Source organism: Nerophis ophidion, linkage group LG13 (assembly GCF_033978795.1).
Source record: "Nerophis ophidion isolate RoL-2023_Sa linkage group LG13, RoL_Noph_v1.0, whole genome shotgun sequence".
NCBI classification, from domain to species: Eukaryota; Metazoa; Chordata; class Actinopteri; order Syngnathiformes; family Syngnathidae; genus Nerophis; species Nerophis ophidion.
The window spans coordinates 7,856,397-7,876,895 of NC_084623.1; the positions used below are offsets into that span (position 1 = coordinate 7,856,397).

A 20,499-nucleotide genomic window follows, 5' to 3' on the forward strand; every position below is an offset into this window, starting at 1 on the left:
AAACAGCGTTGTCTTCAGTTACCGAACAGTTCGAAGAGAGTTTGTCAAATAGTTCAAAAAGAGTCCCCTTAAAATAGTTCAAAGAGAGTCCCATAAAATAGTTCAAAGAGAGTGCCATAAAATAGTTCAAAAAGAGTTGGTAAAATTCTTCAAAAAGAGTTCCTCTGGAAGTTGGGCAGATACTGCCATCTGTCCGTTTTGAAGTCCCAGTGGAGTTTTACGAGACTTCTTCTTGGTTGGTTTCAAAGACAGCCTTTTGTCTTCTTGTCAGGAACACAATCTAATACAAAGTTTTTTGTGATAATTTAGAAACAATTCATGGCAAACATGGGAACAATGCAAACATTTTTCAACACACTTTTTGGCCCCGACTACACAAAAACAGGTGCCAAAAAAAGTGGGGTCTGCCTAATCCTTCTCTAAAAGACTCCTCTTAAATTCTTCCTTTTTTGCGTCGACATCATTATAAAACGACACAAAGTCACTTAGCACGGTTGTTTCGTAGCCTTCACAGTTTTCTGGTATTTTTTTCTTTCAAATGTGACTCAGCAGCTGTGATTAAGATGGTCAAACCCACATTTAAATGGAACTTTTCATCCGGTGGTCGTAGCCTCGTCGTGCCGTGACTCACGCGGCTGATTCCATCTGAGAGGAAATAGTCATTAGGACCATCCCGCCCGTCCCTGCCTGGCGTTTGCATAATCGTGTTTGGCAACCGGGGGAAGGTGCCATTAGCTGGACCCGGCTACTACTGTATATTGTTCATAACCCGACGCTGGATCGATACTTCATTTCAACATATCTCGCAGTATTGGGTGTTTTGATAGAGGGGGGGGGGAGGGTCATATGGTGTTATCATTCTCAATCTCTGACAGACCTGTTAGCCTGATCGATATTCTGGGGTCTTTTCAAGAAAAGTAACATAAGCATCCCTACTCGAGTGAACCATTCATGATGGTCATAGCCAGGACTCCAATGTTTAATTGTTATTAAAATAATACAATTAATAATACTTAAAAGACAAGCCGTCTTATATTTGGGATCAAGAGAGTTTTACCTGAAACCAAAAACTGGCAAAAAAAACGACTTGAACAGGAGGTTTTCTTCCTGTCACTCACATACCCGTAGAGATGCAGCCGGGAGACAGAGCACACATGTCAGCATTTGCATATCAAAATATAGAAAATTGGTAAAAATGAGTGTACAAATTTGTGTTGTCGCCTTCATTATAACACTTATAAGACTTTAAAGTCATTTTGATAGTAGGCTAATAAACTAATATAGACACTTACGTCATGTGTTGTCTTCATTATAACACTTATAAGACTTTAAAGTCATTTTGATAGTAGGCTAATATAGACACTTACATCATGTGTTGCCATCATTATAACACTTATAAGACTTTAAAGTCATTTTGATAGTAGGCTAATATAGACACTTACATCATGTGTTGCCTTCATTATAACACTTATAAGACTTTAAAGTAATTTTGATAGTAGGCTAATATAGACACTTACATCATGTGTTGCCTTCATTATAACACTTATAAGACTTTAAAGTCATTTTGATAGTAGGCTAAAGAACTGGTATAGACACTTACATCATGTGTTGCCTTCATTATAACACTGATATAACACTTTTAAAGTATATTTTATAGTAGGCTAATATAGCTAATATAGACACTTACATCATGTGTTGTCTTCATTGTAAGACATATATAAGACTTTTAAAGTATATTTGATAGCAGGGTAATATAGCTGATATAGACACTTACATCATGTGTTGCCTTCATTATAAACCTTTAAAGGATATTTTATAGTAGGGTAATATAGCTGATATAGACACTTACATCATGTGTTGCCTTTATTATAAGACTTATAAGACTTTAAAGTAATTGTGATAGTAGGCTAATAAACTGGTATAGACACTTACATCATGTGTTGCCTTCATTATAACACTTATATAACACTTTTAAAGTATATTTGATAGTAGGGTAATATAGCTGATATAGACACTTATATCATGTGTTGTCTTCATTATAACACGTATATAAGACTTTTAAAGTAATTCTCATAGTAAGTTTAGACAGTTGATAAAGACACTTTCAACATGTGTTGTCTTTATTATAAGACTTTTGAAGAAATTTTGATAGTAGGCTAATATAGCTGATATAGACACTTACGTCATGTGTTGCCTTCATTACACGACTTATAGAATATTTTTAAAGTCATTCTGATAGTAAGTTATACAGTTGATGAAGACACTTTCATCATGTGTTGTCTTTATTATAAGACTTTTGAAGAATTTTTGATAGTAGGCTAATATAGCTGAAATAGACACTTATGTCATGTGTTGCCTTCATTACAAGACTTATAGAATAATTTTAAAGTCATTCTGATAGTAAGTTATACAGTTGATGAAGACACTTTCATCATGTGTTGTCTTTATTATAAGACTTTTGAAGAATTTTTGATAGTAGGCTAATATAGCTAATATAGACACTTACGTCATGCGTTGCCTTCATTACAAGACTTATAGAATATTTTTAAAGTCATTCTGATAGTAAGTTATACAGTTGATGAAGACACTTTCATCATGTGTTGTCTTTATTATAAGACTTTTGAAGAATTTTTGATAGTAGGCTAATATAGCTGAAATAGACACTTATGTCATGTGTTGCCTTCATTACAAGACTTATAGAATAATTTTAAAGTCATTCTGATAGTAAGTTTATACAGTTGATAAAGACACTTTCATCATGTGTTGTCTTTATTGTAAGACTTTTGAAGAATTTTTGATAGTAGGCTAATATAGCTGATATAGACACTTAGGTCATGCGTTGACTTCATTATAAGACTTATAGAAGACTTTTGAAGTCATTATGATAGTAAGTTTATACAGTTGATAAAGACACTTTCATCATGTGTTGTCTTTATTAAAGACTTTTGAAGAATTTTTGATAGTAGGCTAATATAGCTGATATAGACACTTACGTTGTTGTGTTGCCTTCATTACAAGACTTATAGAAGACTTTTAAAATCATTATGATCGTAAGTTTATACATTTGATAAAGACACTTTCATCATGTGTTGTCTTTGTTATAAGACTTTTGAATAATCTTTGATAGTAGGCTAATATAGCTGATATAGACACTTATGTCATTCGTTGACTTCATTACAAGACTTATAGAAGACTTTTAAAGTCATTATGATAGTAAGTTTATACAGTTGATAAAGACACTTTCAACATGTGTTGTCTTTATTATAAGACTTTTGAAGAATTTTTGATAGTAGGCTTATATAGCTGATATAGACACTTATGTCATTCGTTGACTTCATTACAAGACTTATAGAAGACTTTTAAAGTCATTATGATAGTAAGTTTAAACAGTTGATAAAGACACTTTCATCATGTGCTGTCTTTATTATAAGACTTTTGAAGCATTTTTGATAGTAGGCTAATATAGCTGAAATAGACACTTATGTCATGTGTTGCCTTCATTACAAGACTTATAGAATAATTTTAAAGTCATTCTGATAGTAAGTTTATACAGTTGATAAAGACACTTTCATCATGTGTTGTCTTTATTATAAGACTTTTGAAGAATTTTTGATAGTAGGCTAATATAGCTCATATAGACACTTACGTCATGCGTTGCCTTCATTACAAGACTTATAGAATATTTTTAAAGTCATTCTGATAGTAAGTTATACAGTTGATGAAGACACTTTCAACATGTGTTGTCTTTATTATAAGACTTTTGAAGAATTTTTGATAGTTGGCTAATATAGCTGATATAGACACTTACGTCATGTGTTGCCTTCATTACAAGACTTATAGAATAATTTTAAAGTCATTCTGATAGTAAGTTTATACAGTTGATAGAGACACTTTCATCATGTGTTGTCTTTATTAAAGACTTTTGAAGAATTTTTGATAGTAGGCTAATATAGCTGATATAGACACTTACGTCATGCGTTGCCTTCATTACAAGACTTATAGAAGACTTTTAAAGTCATTATGATAGTAGGTTTATACAGTTGATAGAGACGCTTTCATCATGTGTTGTCTTTATTAAAGACTTTTGAAGAATTTTTGATAGTAGGCTAATATAGCCGATATAGACACTTACGTCATGCGTTGGCTTCATTACAAGACTTATAGAAGACTTTTAAAGTCATTATGATAGTAAGTTTAAACAGTTGATAAAGACACTTTCATCATGTGTTGTCTTTGTTATAAGACTTTTGAAGAATTTTTGATAGTCGGCTAATATAGCTGATATAGACACTTATGTCATGTGTTGACTTCATTACAAGACTTATAGAAGACTTTTAAAGTCATTATGATAGTAAGTTCATACAGTTGATAAAGACACTTTCATCATGTGTTGTCTTTATTATAAGACTTTTGAAGAATTTTTGATAGTAGGCTAATATAGCTGATATAGACTCTTACGTCATGCGTTGCCTTCATTGCAAGACTTATAGAAGACTTTTAAAGTCATTCTCATAGTAAGTTTGTACAGTTGATAAAGACACTTTCAACATGTGTTGTCTTTATTATAAGACTTTTGAATAATTTTTCATAGTAGGCTAATATAGCTGATATAGACACTTATGTCATGCGTTGACTTCATTACAAGACTTATAGAAGACTTTTAAAGTCATTATGATAGTAAGTTTATACAGTTGATAGAGACACTTTCATCATGTGTTGTCTTTATTATAAGACTTTTGAAGAATTTTTGATAGTAGGCTAACATAGCTGATATAGACACTTTTGTCAATTGTTGACTTCATTATAACACTTATATAAGACTTTTAAAGTAATTTTGACAGTAGGTTCATATAGCTGATATAGACACTTACATCATGTGTTGCCTTCATTCAAACATTTATAAGGCTTTTTAACAAGCAAGAGTCAACACTGTACAATCTGATCTTTTTCCATGTACCTGTGTTGGTGGTAAACAAAAATAAAATAAAAAAATAGGGGCAGCTGTCATTCACATCACACAAAAATGTTGGGGACAACAATTGTTGACATTCAGCCTGATCCGTGGCCATCTAACGGGAAGGGAGCTGATGTGTGTGTGTGTGTGTGTGTGTGTGTGTGTGTGTGTGTGTGTGTGTGTTTGTGTGTGTGTGTGCAGGAATCATAAAGATGACCGCGGCTCGCAACTTGCGCCACTGAAGGGGAAATAATCACCGCGTTACCTTCTCATGAATTATTAAACACTCTGTTTTTAGCCCGGCTCCACACGCTGAATTTCTTTTTTTTTTTTTGTGCCCGTCGATCTCCGGCAGCGTGTAAAAAAGTGTTTACTTATTCATCTTGGATATTTCTGGGGGTCGTACTTTCTGGCTGGCGTATCGCGGCGGGGTAAGCGAGCGCGTGTGAGCTGATCAAGGAGTGAGACAAGTGTCGGGGAGAGCGAAGCAGCATCAGCGTCAGCATCAGCGCTCTGGTCACACGGATCGGCGCTTGCGAGGCAGCAACACTCTCAGTCACGGCGCGGGCGGCAGCGGCAGCAGAGGCATCCAACTCTCCTCTCTCTTCCTCCTGGAGTTGCGTGGCGCTCTGAGGGACACCCGGCCGGGGAGTCGCGGGAGAAAGTCATCCGAGGGGCTGTTGGGGAAACAGGAAAAACCAAAACGCAGACCTGGCTGCCTCCATGCCTATCGAATTTGTGTGCAAAATCAAGTTTGCAGAGGAGGATGAGAAGCAGAAAACCAAGCAGGACGGGGACAAGGAGAGTCTGATCGAGGAGCGCTGCGCGAACCCGGCCAAGGACTTGGCCGGGTTCGCCAACTCCTGCTCCCTGCATGGGATTAATCACATCTTTGTCTCGGGTCGTCTCGGCATCCGGCAGACTCTGTGGGCTCTCGCCTTCCTCACCTCGCTGGCGTTATTCATCTACCAGGCGGCAAAGTGTGCCATCTCCTACCTGGAGCACCCGCACGTCACCGCCCTGAACGAGGAGGCCAGCCCGGAGATGGTCTTCCCCGCCGTGACCATCTGCAACATCAACCGCTTCCGCTTCTCCGCGCTCACCGACGCCGACATCTACCACCTGGCGAACCTGACGGGGCTGCCCCCCAAAAATCGGGACGGTCACAAGCCCACGGACCTCATGTACCCGGCGCCGGACATGCAGGACATCTTCAACCGGACGGGGCATCAGCTGGAGGAGATGCTGATGAGCTGCAACTTCAGCGGGCAGAACTGCACAGCCGACGACTTCACCGTGGTGAGTGGCAAAGTTTGGAAAAATCCTCTTAGTCGGTCGTTTCACACACGCCACACCAGGTAGTACAGAACGGGTGCTAAAGAACGGGAAACTCCAGGGATTGACTCTGTACCTATGATCCGTTGCTTTAGCCATCGTTCATGACTTGGAACCTGGTCTTGCTGAGGTTACCCTGTCGACAGCTGTTTCAAATGAATTGGTGTGCCGACGACTTCACCCTGGTGAGTGGCAAAGTTTGGCAAAGTCCTTTTGGTCAGTCGTTTCACTCGCGCCACACCAGGTAGTACAGAACGGGTGCTAAAGAACGGGAAACTCCAGGGATTGACTCTGTACCTATGATCCGTTGCTTTAGCCATCGTTCATGACTTGGAACCTGGTCTTGCTGAGGTTACCCTGTCGACAGCTGTTTCAAATGAATTGGTCTGCCGACGACTTCACCCTGGTGAGTGGCAAAGTTTGGCAAAGTCCTTTTGGTCAGTCGTTTCACTCGCGCCACACCAGGTAGTACAGAACGGGTGCTAAAGAACGGGAAACTCCAGGGATTGACTCTGTACCTATGATACGTTGCTTTAGCCATCGTTCATGACTTGGAACCTGGTCTTGCTGAGGTTACCCTGTCGACAGCTGTTTCAAATGAATTGGTCTGCCGACGACTTCACCCTGGTGAGTGGCAAAGTTTGGCAAAGTCCTCTCGGGGTCGGTTGTTTCACTCGCGCCACACCAGGTCGTACAGAACGGCCAAGGAACGGGAAACTCCAGGAAATGACTCGGTACCTATAATCCATTGCTTTAGCCATCGTTCATGACTTGGGACATAGTCTTGCTGAGGTTACCCTGTCAACAGCTGTTTCAAATTAACTGCTCGGCCGACGACTTCACCGTGGTGAGTGGCAAAGTTTGGCAAAGTCCTATTGGGGTCGGTCGTTTCACCCGCGCCACACCAGGTCGTACAGAACGGGTGATAAGGAAGGGGAAACTCCAGGTAGTGACTCGGTACCTACAGTATTATCCGTTGCTTTAGCCATCGTTCATGACTTGGGACCTGGTCTGGCTGAGGTTACCCTGTCGACAGCTGTTTCAAATAAGGCAAAAAAACAGGGACTTCTTGCACCAGGCAACAAAAAATAGCTTTTACTTGTGGTTCACGGCATCTCTCCCTCCCTCTCCGGTGCCTCTCCGGTGCCTCTCCGGTATCTCAGCGCCACTGCTGTTTGACTTTAAATATTTAAAGACGGACATACATGATTTTTGCATTAGCCAGACTGACTAAAAGGACTCAAGCAATTTTCCACGTGAACAGACAGGGGTGTGCGTGTTTTACGGAGGGGGGTGGGAGTGGGGAGGGGGTCTCCTTGATTCAGCCTTGCTATTTATCGACGCATAGTCCTCACGGGAGAACAATTCCCCCCGTCTTTGTGGCGGAGACTGGGGGTATACAATTGCTTCGGCGTGTCGAGTCTTCATGGCAGGGGTGTTATACTCGTTTTAGCTGCCGCGTGGAGGCTAATCTGTGCACTATTAAAAATTATTAAAACTAAAAATCAAAGACACTTTCAGATTGTTTTTCTTTGTCTTACTTGGGCCAAAAATAGAACAAACACATTCTGGAACTATTACGATAAAAATATGGCAAAAAATACCGGCGGGGGTCAAGCTTAGATCAGGGGTCAGCAACCCAAAATGTTGAAAGAGCCATATTGGACCAAAAATACATTTAAAAAAAATCTGTCTGGAGCCGCATAAAATGTAAAGCCTTATATACGTTAGAATGAATGCAACACATGATGTAAGTGTCTATATCAGCTATATTAGCCTACAATCAAAATGACTTTAAAAGTCTTATATAAGTCTTAAAATAAGGGCAACACATGATGTAAGTGTCTATATTAGCCTACTATCAAAATGACTTTAAAATATTTTATAGTCTTATAATGAAGGCAACACATGATGTAAGTGTCTATTTCAGCTATATTAGCCTACTATCAAAATTACTTTGAAAGTCTTATAAAAGTCTTATAAAAGTCTTAAAATAAGGGCAACACATGATGTAAGTGTCTACAGAAGTTATATTAGCCTACTATCAAAATTACTTTAAAATATTTTTATCGTCTTTTAATGAAGGCAACGCATGATGTAAGTGTCCATTTCAGCTATATTAGCCTACTATCAAAATGACTTTAAAAGTCTTATAACAAGGGCAACACATGATATAAATGTCTACAGAAGTTATATTAGCCTACTATCAAAATTACTTTAAAATACTTTTATAGTCTTATAATGAAGGCAACACATGATGTAAGTGTCCATTTCAGCTATATTAGCCTACTATCAAAATGACTTTAAAAGTCTTATATAAGTCTTATAATAAGGGCAACACATGATGTAAGTGTCTGCAGAAGTTTTATTAGCCTACTATCAACATTACTTTAAAATACTTTTACAGTCTTATAATGAAGGCAACACATGATGTAAGTGTCTATGTCAGCTATATTAAATTACTATCAAAATGACTTTAAAAGTCTTACATAAGTGTAATAATGAAGGCAACACATGATAGAAGTGTCTATCTTAGATATATTAGCCTACTATCAAAATTACTTTAAAAGTCTTATATAAGTGTTTTAATAAGGGCAACACATGATAGAAATGTCACAGAAGTTATATTAGCCTACTATCAAAATTACTTTAAAAATACTTTTATAGTCCTATAATGAAGGCAACACATGATGTAAGTGTCTACAGAAGTTTTATTAGCCTACTATCAAAATTACTTTAAAATACTTTTATAGTCTTATAATGAAGGCAACACATGATGTAAGTGTCTATATTAGATATATTAGCCTACTATCACTCCGGCGTTTACCAAAGGCATGCGGTAAATTTAGGCCTGCGCTTATAAATTTGAGTGTGATGTAAGGATACCATCATGAAAAAGCACATTTAATTAAAAAAAAAACGTTATTATGGTCTTAGCTTTACTTATAAATGAAGTCCATGCGAAACTCCTTCTGATCAAAAGCATCGATAACTTGTTTATAGAAGTCTTCCTTATCTTTCTTCAGTTTTAAAAGTCTCTCTGTCTCGATGGAGATCTTCCTTTATTACCTCCTGCTTCGATTGAAAGTCCAGTTTAGAAAATTGTTTTATCTTAGATATGTTCTCTTCCATGTTAAAAGTGCAAGCGAGAGGAAAAAATAAGCGATATTTGACACACGCAGCTACGGTATATTAATAAAACATAGCTGCTTACTGTTCTTTTTAGCATATTCAATAGCTTGGACCTTAAATCCTTCTGAATAGCTCTTAATCTTCTTCCCTTTATGCGATTTCAAATGATTGAAATCAGCCTTCTCCATTTTGAAAATGATGACAGGTGAAGTGTCACTCGTGACGTGACGAGTTTGACCCGGTGGAAATTCTAGGCATATGCTAATTATTTGGCGAAACGAGTTTGAACCGGCGGAAATTCTAGACATGTGCTAATAAAAATAATACATTGCGAAACGGGGTTAATCCTGAGCCAGCGGTAATGCTAAGCATGCGCTAATTATTTTGCGAAATGAGTTTGACCCGGCAGTAATTCTAGACAGGTGCATACTATATACCCGGCGGCAATTCAAGGAAATACGGTATGTTTAATGTTTAAAGATTTGTTTTGTTAAAATGAAGCCGATAATGGCATTTTTTGTGGTCCCCCTTTAATTAGAAAAGTACGGAAAAGTGCTGAAAAGTACCGAAAAGTATCGAAATAATCTTAGTACCAAAATGTTGGTATCGGGACAACACTAGTAACAACATTTATAAGTCAAAAAAGATGGCATTCTTCATAGTTTCTGTCATAACTGGGCTTGGACATGGATTGTTTCTTCGATGCAGATGAAGATCAACACGAGCGAGGCGTGGACGTGAGTACATAGTTGTTTATTTAAAACTATAATAAAAAATAAACAAACTAAGGGCGCTCACAAGGAGGTACAGACACTTGGCTATGAACAAACAAAAGACTAGCATGAATGCAAAACTACAAACATGAAACAAAAACACTTGCTCGATTGGCATGAATAATAATAAACTATAAACAAAACTAGCACAATGGCATAAATACAAAAACTGCTGGAACTATGGACGGGGACATGAAGGAGGTGCAGCATGGGTAGGGTGCGTGCGCATGTGAGACGATCCCAGGACGAAGACAAGAAAAAGAGTGACTTAAATAGCTATGATCATTAGTGAAAACAGGTGTGAGGCTGAGAACAGGGACGTGACAGGTGAAAACTAATGAGTTGACATGGAAACAAACAAAACCAGGAAGTGCAAAATGTGACTGAATGTCCAAAAACTAAATATAGCATGACCAAAACCAAAACATAACTTACAGGCCTGACATTTATAAGCGCAGGCCTAAATTTACTGCATGCCTTTGGTAAGTGCCGGAGTGAGGACAGGTTTTAAATTAATTAGCGCCCCTGCGGCAATTCAAGAAAATATGGTAATATGTATTTTGGGTACTATAGGTATTGTTTTGGTTTGAATGTGAAATGTAGGTATTCCTACTTTTTGGTTGAATGCAAGTCTTTTGGAGACGGTGGACGGAAAATTCAACAAAACCAGGAAGTGCAAAACGTGACTGAATGTCCAAAAACTAAATATAGCATGACCAAAACCAAAACATTAACTTACAGGCGTGACAGTTTCCCTTTAATTTCAGTTGGGGGGGAGAGAGGTTCTCTGCTTAGGCTGCTGCCCCCGCCACCCCACCTTGGATAATTAAAAATAACACAAAGAAAAGCACAAAAAAATGAATAAAAATCCTTTGTTTTTAAAAGTAAACTTCCCGTCCGAACAAGCGGCGCTGAACTTGTTCGTCAGAGACAAAACGTAGGAAGTGTCGGCGTCAGTCAGTCTAGCATCTATTAGCACTTTTCGGACCCGGCTCGGCTTCATCAGCTCCCCCGAGCTGCTTGTTCCTCTCCCTCGCCTCCTGATGGAGTGGATCTGCATTTGCAGGGCCTGTCACTTAGATTTGTTACAGGCTACTTGCCGCCACCCCCTCGACAAATCACTCACTCCCCCAGACCCGGGGCCCCGGGAACACGGGGCAGGACGCGGGCGCCGTGCAACACGACGTGCGAGGACACAAAACAACATGGAAGGGGTTCTTTATTTATTTATTTATTTCCCCTTGTTTTGTTGTGTAAAAAGAGCCCGGGTGTCATTTGTCACGGCGAGCCGGGGAAATGGAAGGAAGTCATTATTACAGGTGATGTCCTATTAATCACGGCCAAACATGTAGGAACCTCGGTCATTACTCGCCCTCTCGTGGGGACCCGCTTCATGGATCGCCTTCTTGTAATGTGCTTTCCCTCTATTGATCATCCCGGCCCCGCCAGATCTTTCCTTTTGGTAATGCGCTGGCTGCCGGGCCATATTTCACACACAAAACAAACAAAAAAATAAAACGGGATTGTGATATTTCCTGTTCATAATCAACATTTATTATAACCGTAATTTCCGGACCATAGGGCGCACCGGACGAGGAGACACTCTGCCGAGGAATGGTGTATTTTCGATCTTTTTTTTTTATAAAGAAGGCGCACCTCCGATGAATGGTCTATTTTCAATATTTTTCCACACATCAGACGCACCACAATATAAGGCGCACCGCCGATGAATGGTGTAGTTTCGATATTTTTCATATATAAGGCGCATTGGCTTATAAGGCGCACTGCCGAGGAATGGTCAATTTTTTGTCTTCATACATAAGGCGCACTGTCTATGAATGCTCTATTTCTTATCTTTGTTCATATATAAGGTGCACTGGATTATAAGGCGCACTTCCGATGAATGGTGTACTTTCGATCTTTTTTTAAAATATAAGGCACACTGCCGATGAATGGTGTACTTTCCATCTTTTTTCATATATAAGGCGCACCGGATTATAAGGCGCACTGCTGATGAATGGTGTACTTTCGATCTTTTTTTTCATATATAAGGCACACCTCCGATGTATGGTCTATTTTCAATCTTTTTCCATATATAAGGCGCACTGCAGATGAATTGTCTATTTTTTATCTTTTTTCATACATAAGGTACACTGCCGATGAATGGTTTATTTTCGACCTTTTTTCATATATAGGGCGCACTGGATTATAAGGTGCACTGTCGATGAATGCTCTATTTCCTATCTTTTTTCATATATAAATTGCACCGGATTATAAGGCGCACTTCCGAGGAATGGTGTACTTTCGAGCTTCCTTTAAATATAAGGCGCACCGGATTATAAGGCGCATTGTTGACCAATGGTCTATTTCCGATGTTTTTTCCTATATAAGGCGCACCAAATTATAAGGTGCACTGCCGATGAATGGTGTACTTTCCATCTTTTTTCATATATAAGGCGCACCGGATTATAAGGCGCACTGCTGATGAATGGTCTATTTTCGATCCTTTTTCACATATAAGGCGCACCGGATTATAAGGCGCACTGCTGATGAATGGTGTACTTTCGATCTTTTTTTTCATATGTAAGGCACACCTCCGATATATGGTCTATTTTCAATCTTTTTCCATATATAAGGCACACTGCCGAGGAATGGTTTATTTTTATCTTTTTTCATACATAAGGTGCACTGTCAATGAATGGTCTATTTTCGACCTTTTTTCATACATAGAGCGCATCGGATTATAAGGCGCACTTCCGATGAATGGTGTGCTTTCGATCTTTTTTTAAAATATAAGGCACACTGCCGATGAATGGTGTACTTTCCATCTTTTTTCATATATAAGGCGCACCGGATTATAAGGCGCACTGCTGATGAATGGTCTATTTTCGATCCTTTTTCACATATAAGGCGCACCGGATTATAAGGCGCACTGCTGATGAATGGTGTACTTTCGATCTTTTTTTTCATATGTAAGGCACACCTCCGATATATGGTCTATTTTCAATCTTTTTCCATATATAAGGCACACTGCCGAGGAATGGTTTATTTTTATCTTTTTTCATACATAAGGTGCACTGTCAATGAATGGTCTATTTTCGACCTTTTTTCATACATAGAGCGCATCGGATTATAAGGTGCACTGCCGATGAATGTTCTATTTCCTATCTTTTTTCATATATAAATTGCACCGGATTATAAGGCGCACCGGACTATGAGGCGCACTGCCGAGGAATGGTGTATTTTTGATCATTTTTTAATATATAAGGCGGACGGGACTATAAGAAGCACTGCTGATGAATGGTCTATTTTTGTTCTTTTTTTAATATGTAAGGCGTACAGGATAATAAGGCGCACTGCTGATGAATGGTGTACTTTCGATCTTTTTTTTCATATATAAGGCACACCTCCGATGTATGGTCTATTTTCAATCTTTTTCCATATATAAGGTGCACTACCAAGGAATGGTTTGTTTTTGATCTTTTTTCATACATAAGGTGCACTGCCGATGAATGGTCTATTTTCGACCTTTTTTCATACATAAATTGCACCGGATTAGAAAGCGCACCTCCGATGTATGGTCTATTTTCAATCTTTTTCCATATAAAAGGCGCACTGCCGAGGAATGGTTTATTTTTTATCTTTTTTCATACATAAGGTGCACTGCCGATGAATGGTCTATTCCCGATCTGTTTTCCTATATAAGGCGCACCAAATTATAAGGTGCACTGCCGATGAATGGCGCACTTTCGATCCTTTTTCATATATAAGGCGCACTGCCGATGAATTGTCTATTTCCGATCTTTTTTCATATCTAAAGCGCACGGGATTATAAGGCGCACTGCCGATGAATGGTGCACCTTCGATCTTTTTTCATATATAAGGCGCACCGGATTACAAGGCGCACTGCCGATGAATGGTGTACTTTCGATCTTTTTTTCCATATATAAGGCACACCTCCGATGTATGGTCTATTTTCAATCTTTTTCCATATATAAGGCGCACTGCAGAGGAATTGTCTATTTTTTATCTTTTTTCATACATAAGGCACACTGCCGATGAATTGTTTATTTTTTATCTTTTTTCATACATAAGGCACACTGCCGATGAATTGTCTATTTTTTTATCTTTTTTCATACATAAGGTACACTGCCGATGAATGGTTTATTTTCGAGCTTTTTTCATATATAGGGTGCACTGGATTATAAGGCGCACTGTCGATGAATGCTCTAGTTCCTATCTTTTTTCATATATAAATTGCACCGGTTTATCAGGCGCACTTCCGAAGAATGGTGTATTTTCGAGCTTCTTTTGAATATAAGGCGCACCCAAATTATAAGGCGCATTGTTGATGAATGGTCTATTTCCGATCTTTTTTCCTATATAAGGCGCACCAAATTATAAGTTGCACTACTAATGAATGGTGCACTTTCGATCATTTTTCATATATAAGGCGCACTGCCGATGAATGATGCACTTTCATCCCTTTTCATACATAAGGCGCACCGGATTATAAGGCACACCGCCGATGAATGGTGTACTTTTGATCTTTTTCACATATAAGGCGCACCGGATTATAAGGCGCACCGCTGATGAATGGTGTACTTTCTATCTTTTTTTTCATATATAAGGCACACCTCCGATGTATGGTCTATTTTCAATCTTTTTCCATAAATAAGGCGCACTGCAGATGAATTGTCTATTTTTTATCTTTTTTCATACATAAGGTACACTGCCGATGAATGGTTTATTTTCGAGCTTTTTTCATATATAGGGCGCACTGGATTATAAGGCGCACTGTCGATGAATGCTCTAGTTCCTATCTTTTTTCATATATAAATTACACCGGTTTATCAGGCGCACTTCCGAAGAATGGTGTACTTTCGAGCTTCTTTTAAATATAAGGCGCACCCAATTATAAGGCGCATTGTTGATGAATGGTCTATTTCCGATCTGTTTTCCTATATAAGGAACACCAAATTATAAGGTGCACTGCCGATGAATGGTGCACTTTCGATCTTTGTTCATATATAAGGCGCATTGCCGAGGAATTGTCCATTTCCGATCTTTTTTCCTATATAAGGCGCACCAAATTATAAGGCGCACTGCCGATGAATGGTGTACGTTCGCTCTTTTTTCATATATAAGGCGCACTGCCGATGAATTGTCCATTTCCGATCTTACTTCATATATAAAGCGCACCGGATTATAAGGCGCACTGTCGATGAATGCTCTATTTCCTATCTCTTTTCATATATAAATTGCACCGGATTATAAGGCGCATTTCCGAGGAGTGGTGTACTTTCGAGCTTCTTTTAAATATAAGGCGCACCCAATTAATATAAAACGCATTGCCGATGAATAGTGTATTTTCTATATTGTTTCATATATAAGGCGCACCAGATTATAAAACGCACTGCCGATGAATGGTCTATTTTTGATCTGTTAGAAGAAGTTTACACTTATTTAATCCCAACCTTTATCTTTAAATAGAGATATACAAATAGAGATATTTACTGTTTCATGCCCTCAATAAAAATGAGTTTGACACAATATTATTTTGCAAAAGTCACTCCTCCATTTAAAAACATGTCGCCCGCTGCGCTAATACGTTGGATTAAAAACAATAATACAATCACGCAGCTTGGATAGGAATGCGTTTTCCTTGCTCTTGTTTCCACGACGCAGGTGATAACTTCATTCTTTCTAATCAAAGATTATTATTGACTCGCTTTAATTACCGGAGATAAAGGTTGTTTCAACAAGCATTGAATAAATAGATTCCTTTTTTTTTTTTTGTCTCACACGGCTTAATTGTAAATCTATTGTTTGCTGTCGGAAAGATGAGCCGCGAGCCCTTTTGGCTCCCTTTCTTCTTTTCCTTCGACGGCGCCCTTGATTGGTTTGCCGTGACTCCGACTTGTGTTTGCTGCTGCATTATCAGATTTTGCTCTCAGCAAGGACAGATCCCCTCCGCATATTTTGGTGGACGTAACTAAACAGCCGAGGGAGCGCTCGCAAGGTGATCTATTAAAACCTGGGCGGCAGTCTCTCGCCGAAGTCTCGCATTAACATTTGCCGACCCATATTCTTATATGGGTTGCTACATATATATTTATATTTGGGTTAAGTTTGAGCATATACACTTATTTCACATATTTTCATGTCCGAAAAGGGGTTGGAAGAAGCCAAGCTTATTAATTCCCTAACCCTTTTTTCCAATCTGTAGCAATTACTAACACATTCTGCCTCATTCTTGTGAGAATCCTGCGAGGGACTGAAGCATCAGGGATGTTAAGGTTAAAAAGTTAACGTACAGACGGAGATGGATATCTAAATATATCCGTATTCAAGAGTTATTTCTTTCTTTCTGTAGTCGTGTGGAATGTGACTATTAGCCATAACACCCTTGTTATCTCAAATGTCCCAGGCATAGAAGGGTAAAAGATATGTGGATTCACTCGGGAGGGGGGAGGATAGGGGAGAGAGTGGCATAATGAAAAAGACAAGACTTCCGTAGTATTAGCAGATCAATGCGATTTGAATGTGTTGTTCATAGACTGGTCTCTCCAAAGCTTTGGCATAAAATGTCAAAATGGCTACTCTGTCTGGGATTCATTTAAAATCAGCTTATGTGTCATTGAAAGAATTTGGTGGGTGACCAGTAGCTTAAATTCCCCAAAAGAGGAAGATCTGGTCAAAATGCAACAGTACCAATGATTGTCACACACACACACACTAGGTGTGGCGAAATTATTCTCTGCATTTGACCCATCACCCTTGATCACCACACTGGGAGGCGAGGGGAGCAGTGAGCAGCAGCGGTTGGCCGCGCCCAGGAATCATTTTAGGTGATTTAAACCCCCAATTCAAACCCTTGATGCTGAGTGTCAAACAAGGATGTAGCGGGTCACATTTTTATAGTCTTAGGTGAGACAAAACAAAAGGGAAAGAAATATTGAATTTGATAATTAATGTACCATAATATTTTTCCTACGCTTTGACCCCTGAGGCTTTAAAAATAGAGAGGCTAATTCGTGGATTTGTCTTTGCCGGCGGTTTATAAAACAAAACATGCAAAAAAATATCTTTTGGAGGAGTTTGCTCACCATAAGTCACACAATTAATTTTGTGGTGTGGCCCGGTAGCAAATGCGTCACGGACCGGTGGTTGGGGACTCCAGTTCTACATGATTGTTGTTATCTCTGCAGACACATTCTGCACTTGTCTGGGAGTTGTGTTGAAAAGCAACGACAACTTTGTGAGGTGTGTGTGTGTGTGTGTGTGTGTGTGTGTGTGTGTGTGTGTGTGTGTGTGTGTGTGTGTGTGTGTGTGTGTGTGTGTGTGTGTGTGTTTTAGGAAATGAGCCGTGCACATGTGCAGAAAAGTGTAAAAGTGACAACTCCTTCCCCCGTGTGGGTTCAGAGCATGCACACCACTTGACAACACACACACACACACACACATACACACACACACACACACACACACACACACACACACACACGAGAAAAGGGTGGGAGCGTGAAAGTGACTGGCTATCCTGACTGGCTTAGTCTCCAGCAGCTTGTCAATTAGGCGTGTGTGTGTGTGTGTGTGTGTGTGTGTGTGTGTGTGTGTGTGTGTGTGTGTGTGTGTGTGTGTGTGTGTGTGTGTCGGTATCTTAGCATGTGAGCCGTCATATCAACCCTGAAGGCAATAATATTACACCGCCATGCACGTAAACAAACACCACACACACACACACACACAGACGGTTGCCTCTCATTTTTTTACAGTCTGTTGTGTACTTTATGCAAATGTACAAGTGAAACCATCATTTTATGTGTGGCTACTTCCAAGCACAGCGGGGGTGCCTTTCAAAAAGACCCAAATAATGTTAGAAATTAATGATAATGTGCCTGCATTTTTTTTTTTTTTAAAAGGGGGGTGGGATGCACAAAGTGGAGTAGAGACCTAATTAAATCCAAGCAATCCTGATTGGATCCTCACTAAATTGAACTACCATAATTTCCAGGCTATCTAAGACACACCCATTACGTTTTAGAAGAAAATGTACCCCCCCACCACTGGACTATAAGCCGCAGATATTGTTTTGAAATGAGGTATTTACACATAAATTTTTGTTAAATGTTTATTTTCATAGCAAAACATATGTGTGCTTCTCTTACATAATGACTGTGAATGACAGGCACAATTCCAAAAGAAAGTGCATTTCCCCTTTAAGAATAAATTACTTTAAATTACAGAACATGTCAATTTGACACTGAAATGTGGTCATTTCCCAACCAACAACGTGGATCCAACATTAGACATCAACGTTGTCTCAATTTACTAAACTATTTAGCAACGTTGTTTCCGACACTATTTTTTATTACTTTATATTAAATTATTAACAAATAAATAAATAAATAATTGTGTGGACAACCATTATAATAAATTAGTTTATTATAAAGGTTGTACACACGTTTTTTTATTCATTTATATTACTTTATATAAAAAAAGTAATAAAAAAACATTATAATAAATTAGTTTATTATAATGATGTCCACACATTTTTATATTACTTTATATAAAAAAAGTAATAAAAAATGTGTATACAACCATTATGATAAACTAATTTATTATCATGGTTATCCACACTTTTTTTTATTATTTTATATTTCTTAATAATTTTATTATAATGGTTGTCCACACATTTTTTTATTACTTTATATTACTTTATATTAAGAACAATTTATTTAAAAAATGTGTGGACAACCATTATAATAAATGTGTTTATTATAATGGTTGTCCACACATTTTTGTATTACATTTTTTATAAAGTAATACAAAAATATGTGGACAACATTATATAATTGTTTGGGTTATTATAATAACCAAAAAAATATTATAATGTTGTTCACACATTTTTGTATTACTTTACATTACTTTATAAAAAAATGTAATACAAAAATGTGTGGAAAACCATTATAATAAATTAGTTCATTATAATGGTTGTACACACATTTTTTTATTACTTTATATTACTTTGCATTAAGAAATAGTAATAAAAAAATGTGTGGGCAACAATTATAATAAATGTGTTTAATATAATGTTGTCCACACATTTTTGTATTACTTTATATTACTTTATAAAAAAATGTGTGGACAACCAGTAAAATAAACTAGTTTTTTATAATGTTCTCCACACATTTACGTATTACTTTATTAAAAAAATGTAGTAAAAAAATGTGTGGAAAACCATTATCATAAACACATTTATTATAATGTTGTCCACAAATTTTTGTATTTTTTTATTCTACTTCATTAAAAAAAATGGTAGTAAAAACATGTGTGGACAACCATTATAATAAACAAATTTATTATAATGTTCTCCACACATTTTTGTATTACTTTATATTGCTCTATAAAAAAAAAGTTAGTAAAAAATGTGTGGAAAACGATTATAATACACTAATTTATTATAATGTTTGTCCACACATTTTTGTATTACTTTTTATTACTTTGTAAAAAAAAGTAATTAAAAAATGCTTGGCCAACCATAATAACAATATAGTTTATTATCATGGTTGTCCACACATTTTTGTATTACTTTATATTACTTTATAAAAAAAATTAAGTAATACAAAAATCTTTTTATTATTTCATTCCAAAACAAATTAAAAAAAAAAATAAATGTGTGGACAACCATAATAACAAAATAGTTTATTATCATGGTTGTCCACACATTTTTGTATTCCTTTATTTTCCTATGAAACCTTTGATTTATCGTGTACAATTTTCCACGTTGTCTATTATATTTAAACTTTCATTTTTAAAGTTGTTTTTGATTCATTAATCAGTTGATGAACCACAGCTGTGACTACTTAAGTCCATCACTTCCTGTTAAAAAAAAATTGCACACTGGCGAAGACTTTGTTGAAACCGATCTGGGTTTTGCTTTATATTAAAATTTTGAAAAGGACACAGGTGTTACTGTTTTTTTTTTTTGTTGTTTTTTTTTAAATTCACTTTTTGCCGTGCACCTTTTTATTTTTGTTTCACTACATTTTTTTGGACAGTGCATATTTTTACCCGTATTTTATAAATACAAGCTTCCCTACTGTAGATTGTGTGCAGTTGTCACATGGAAATGAACAATAAAGCAAGTATGGAATCAGGCCAGGCCTCACGCAACAAGTCTGCGGGCGGACAAAGAGGCCATAACCTGTTTGCTGTGTGTGAAAGTGAACATTGTTGGCTAAAAGGAGGACTGCTGTCTCTCCGACTTATTTCAGCCCGTCTGCACCCGCTCACCCTCCT

General features: G+C 37.7%; 1 protein-coding gene across 1 annotated transcript in view; it reads left to right on the plus strand.

Annotated features, from left to right (window-relative positions):
* The first annotated feature begins 5,206 nt into the window (after positions 1-5,206).
* The window catches only part of asic4a (acid-sensing (proton-gated) ion channel family member 4a), a 329,307-nt gene continuing 314,014 nt past the window's right edge, over positions 5,207-20,499 (plus strand). The window contains exon 1 of the mRNA XM_061918328.1: positions 5,207-6,253. Within this exon, the coding sequence (XP_061774312.1) occupies positions 5,678-6,253 (576 nt within the window). The 5' untranslated portion in view covers positions 5,207-5,677. The remainder of the gene's footprint in view (positions 6,254-20,499) is intronic.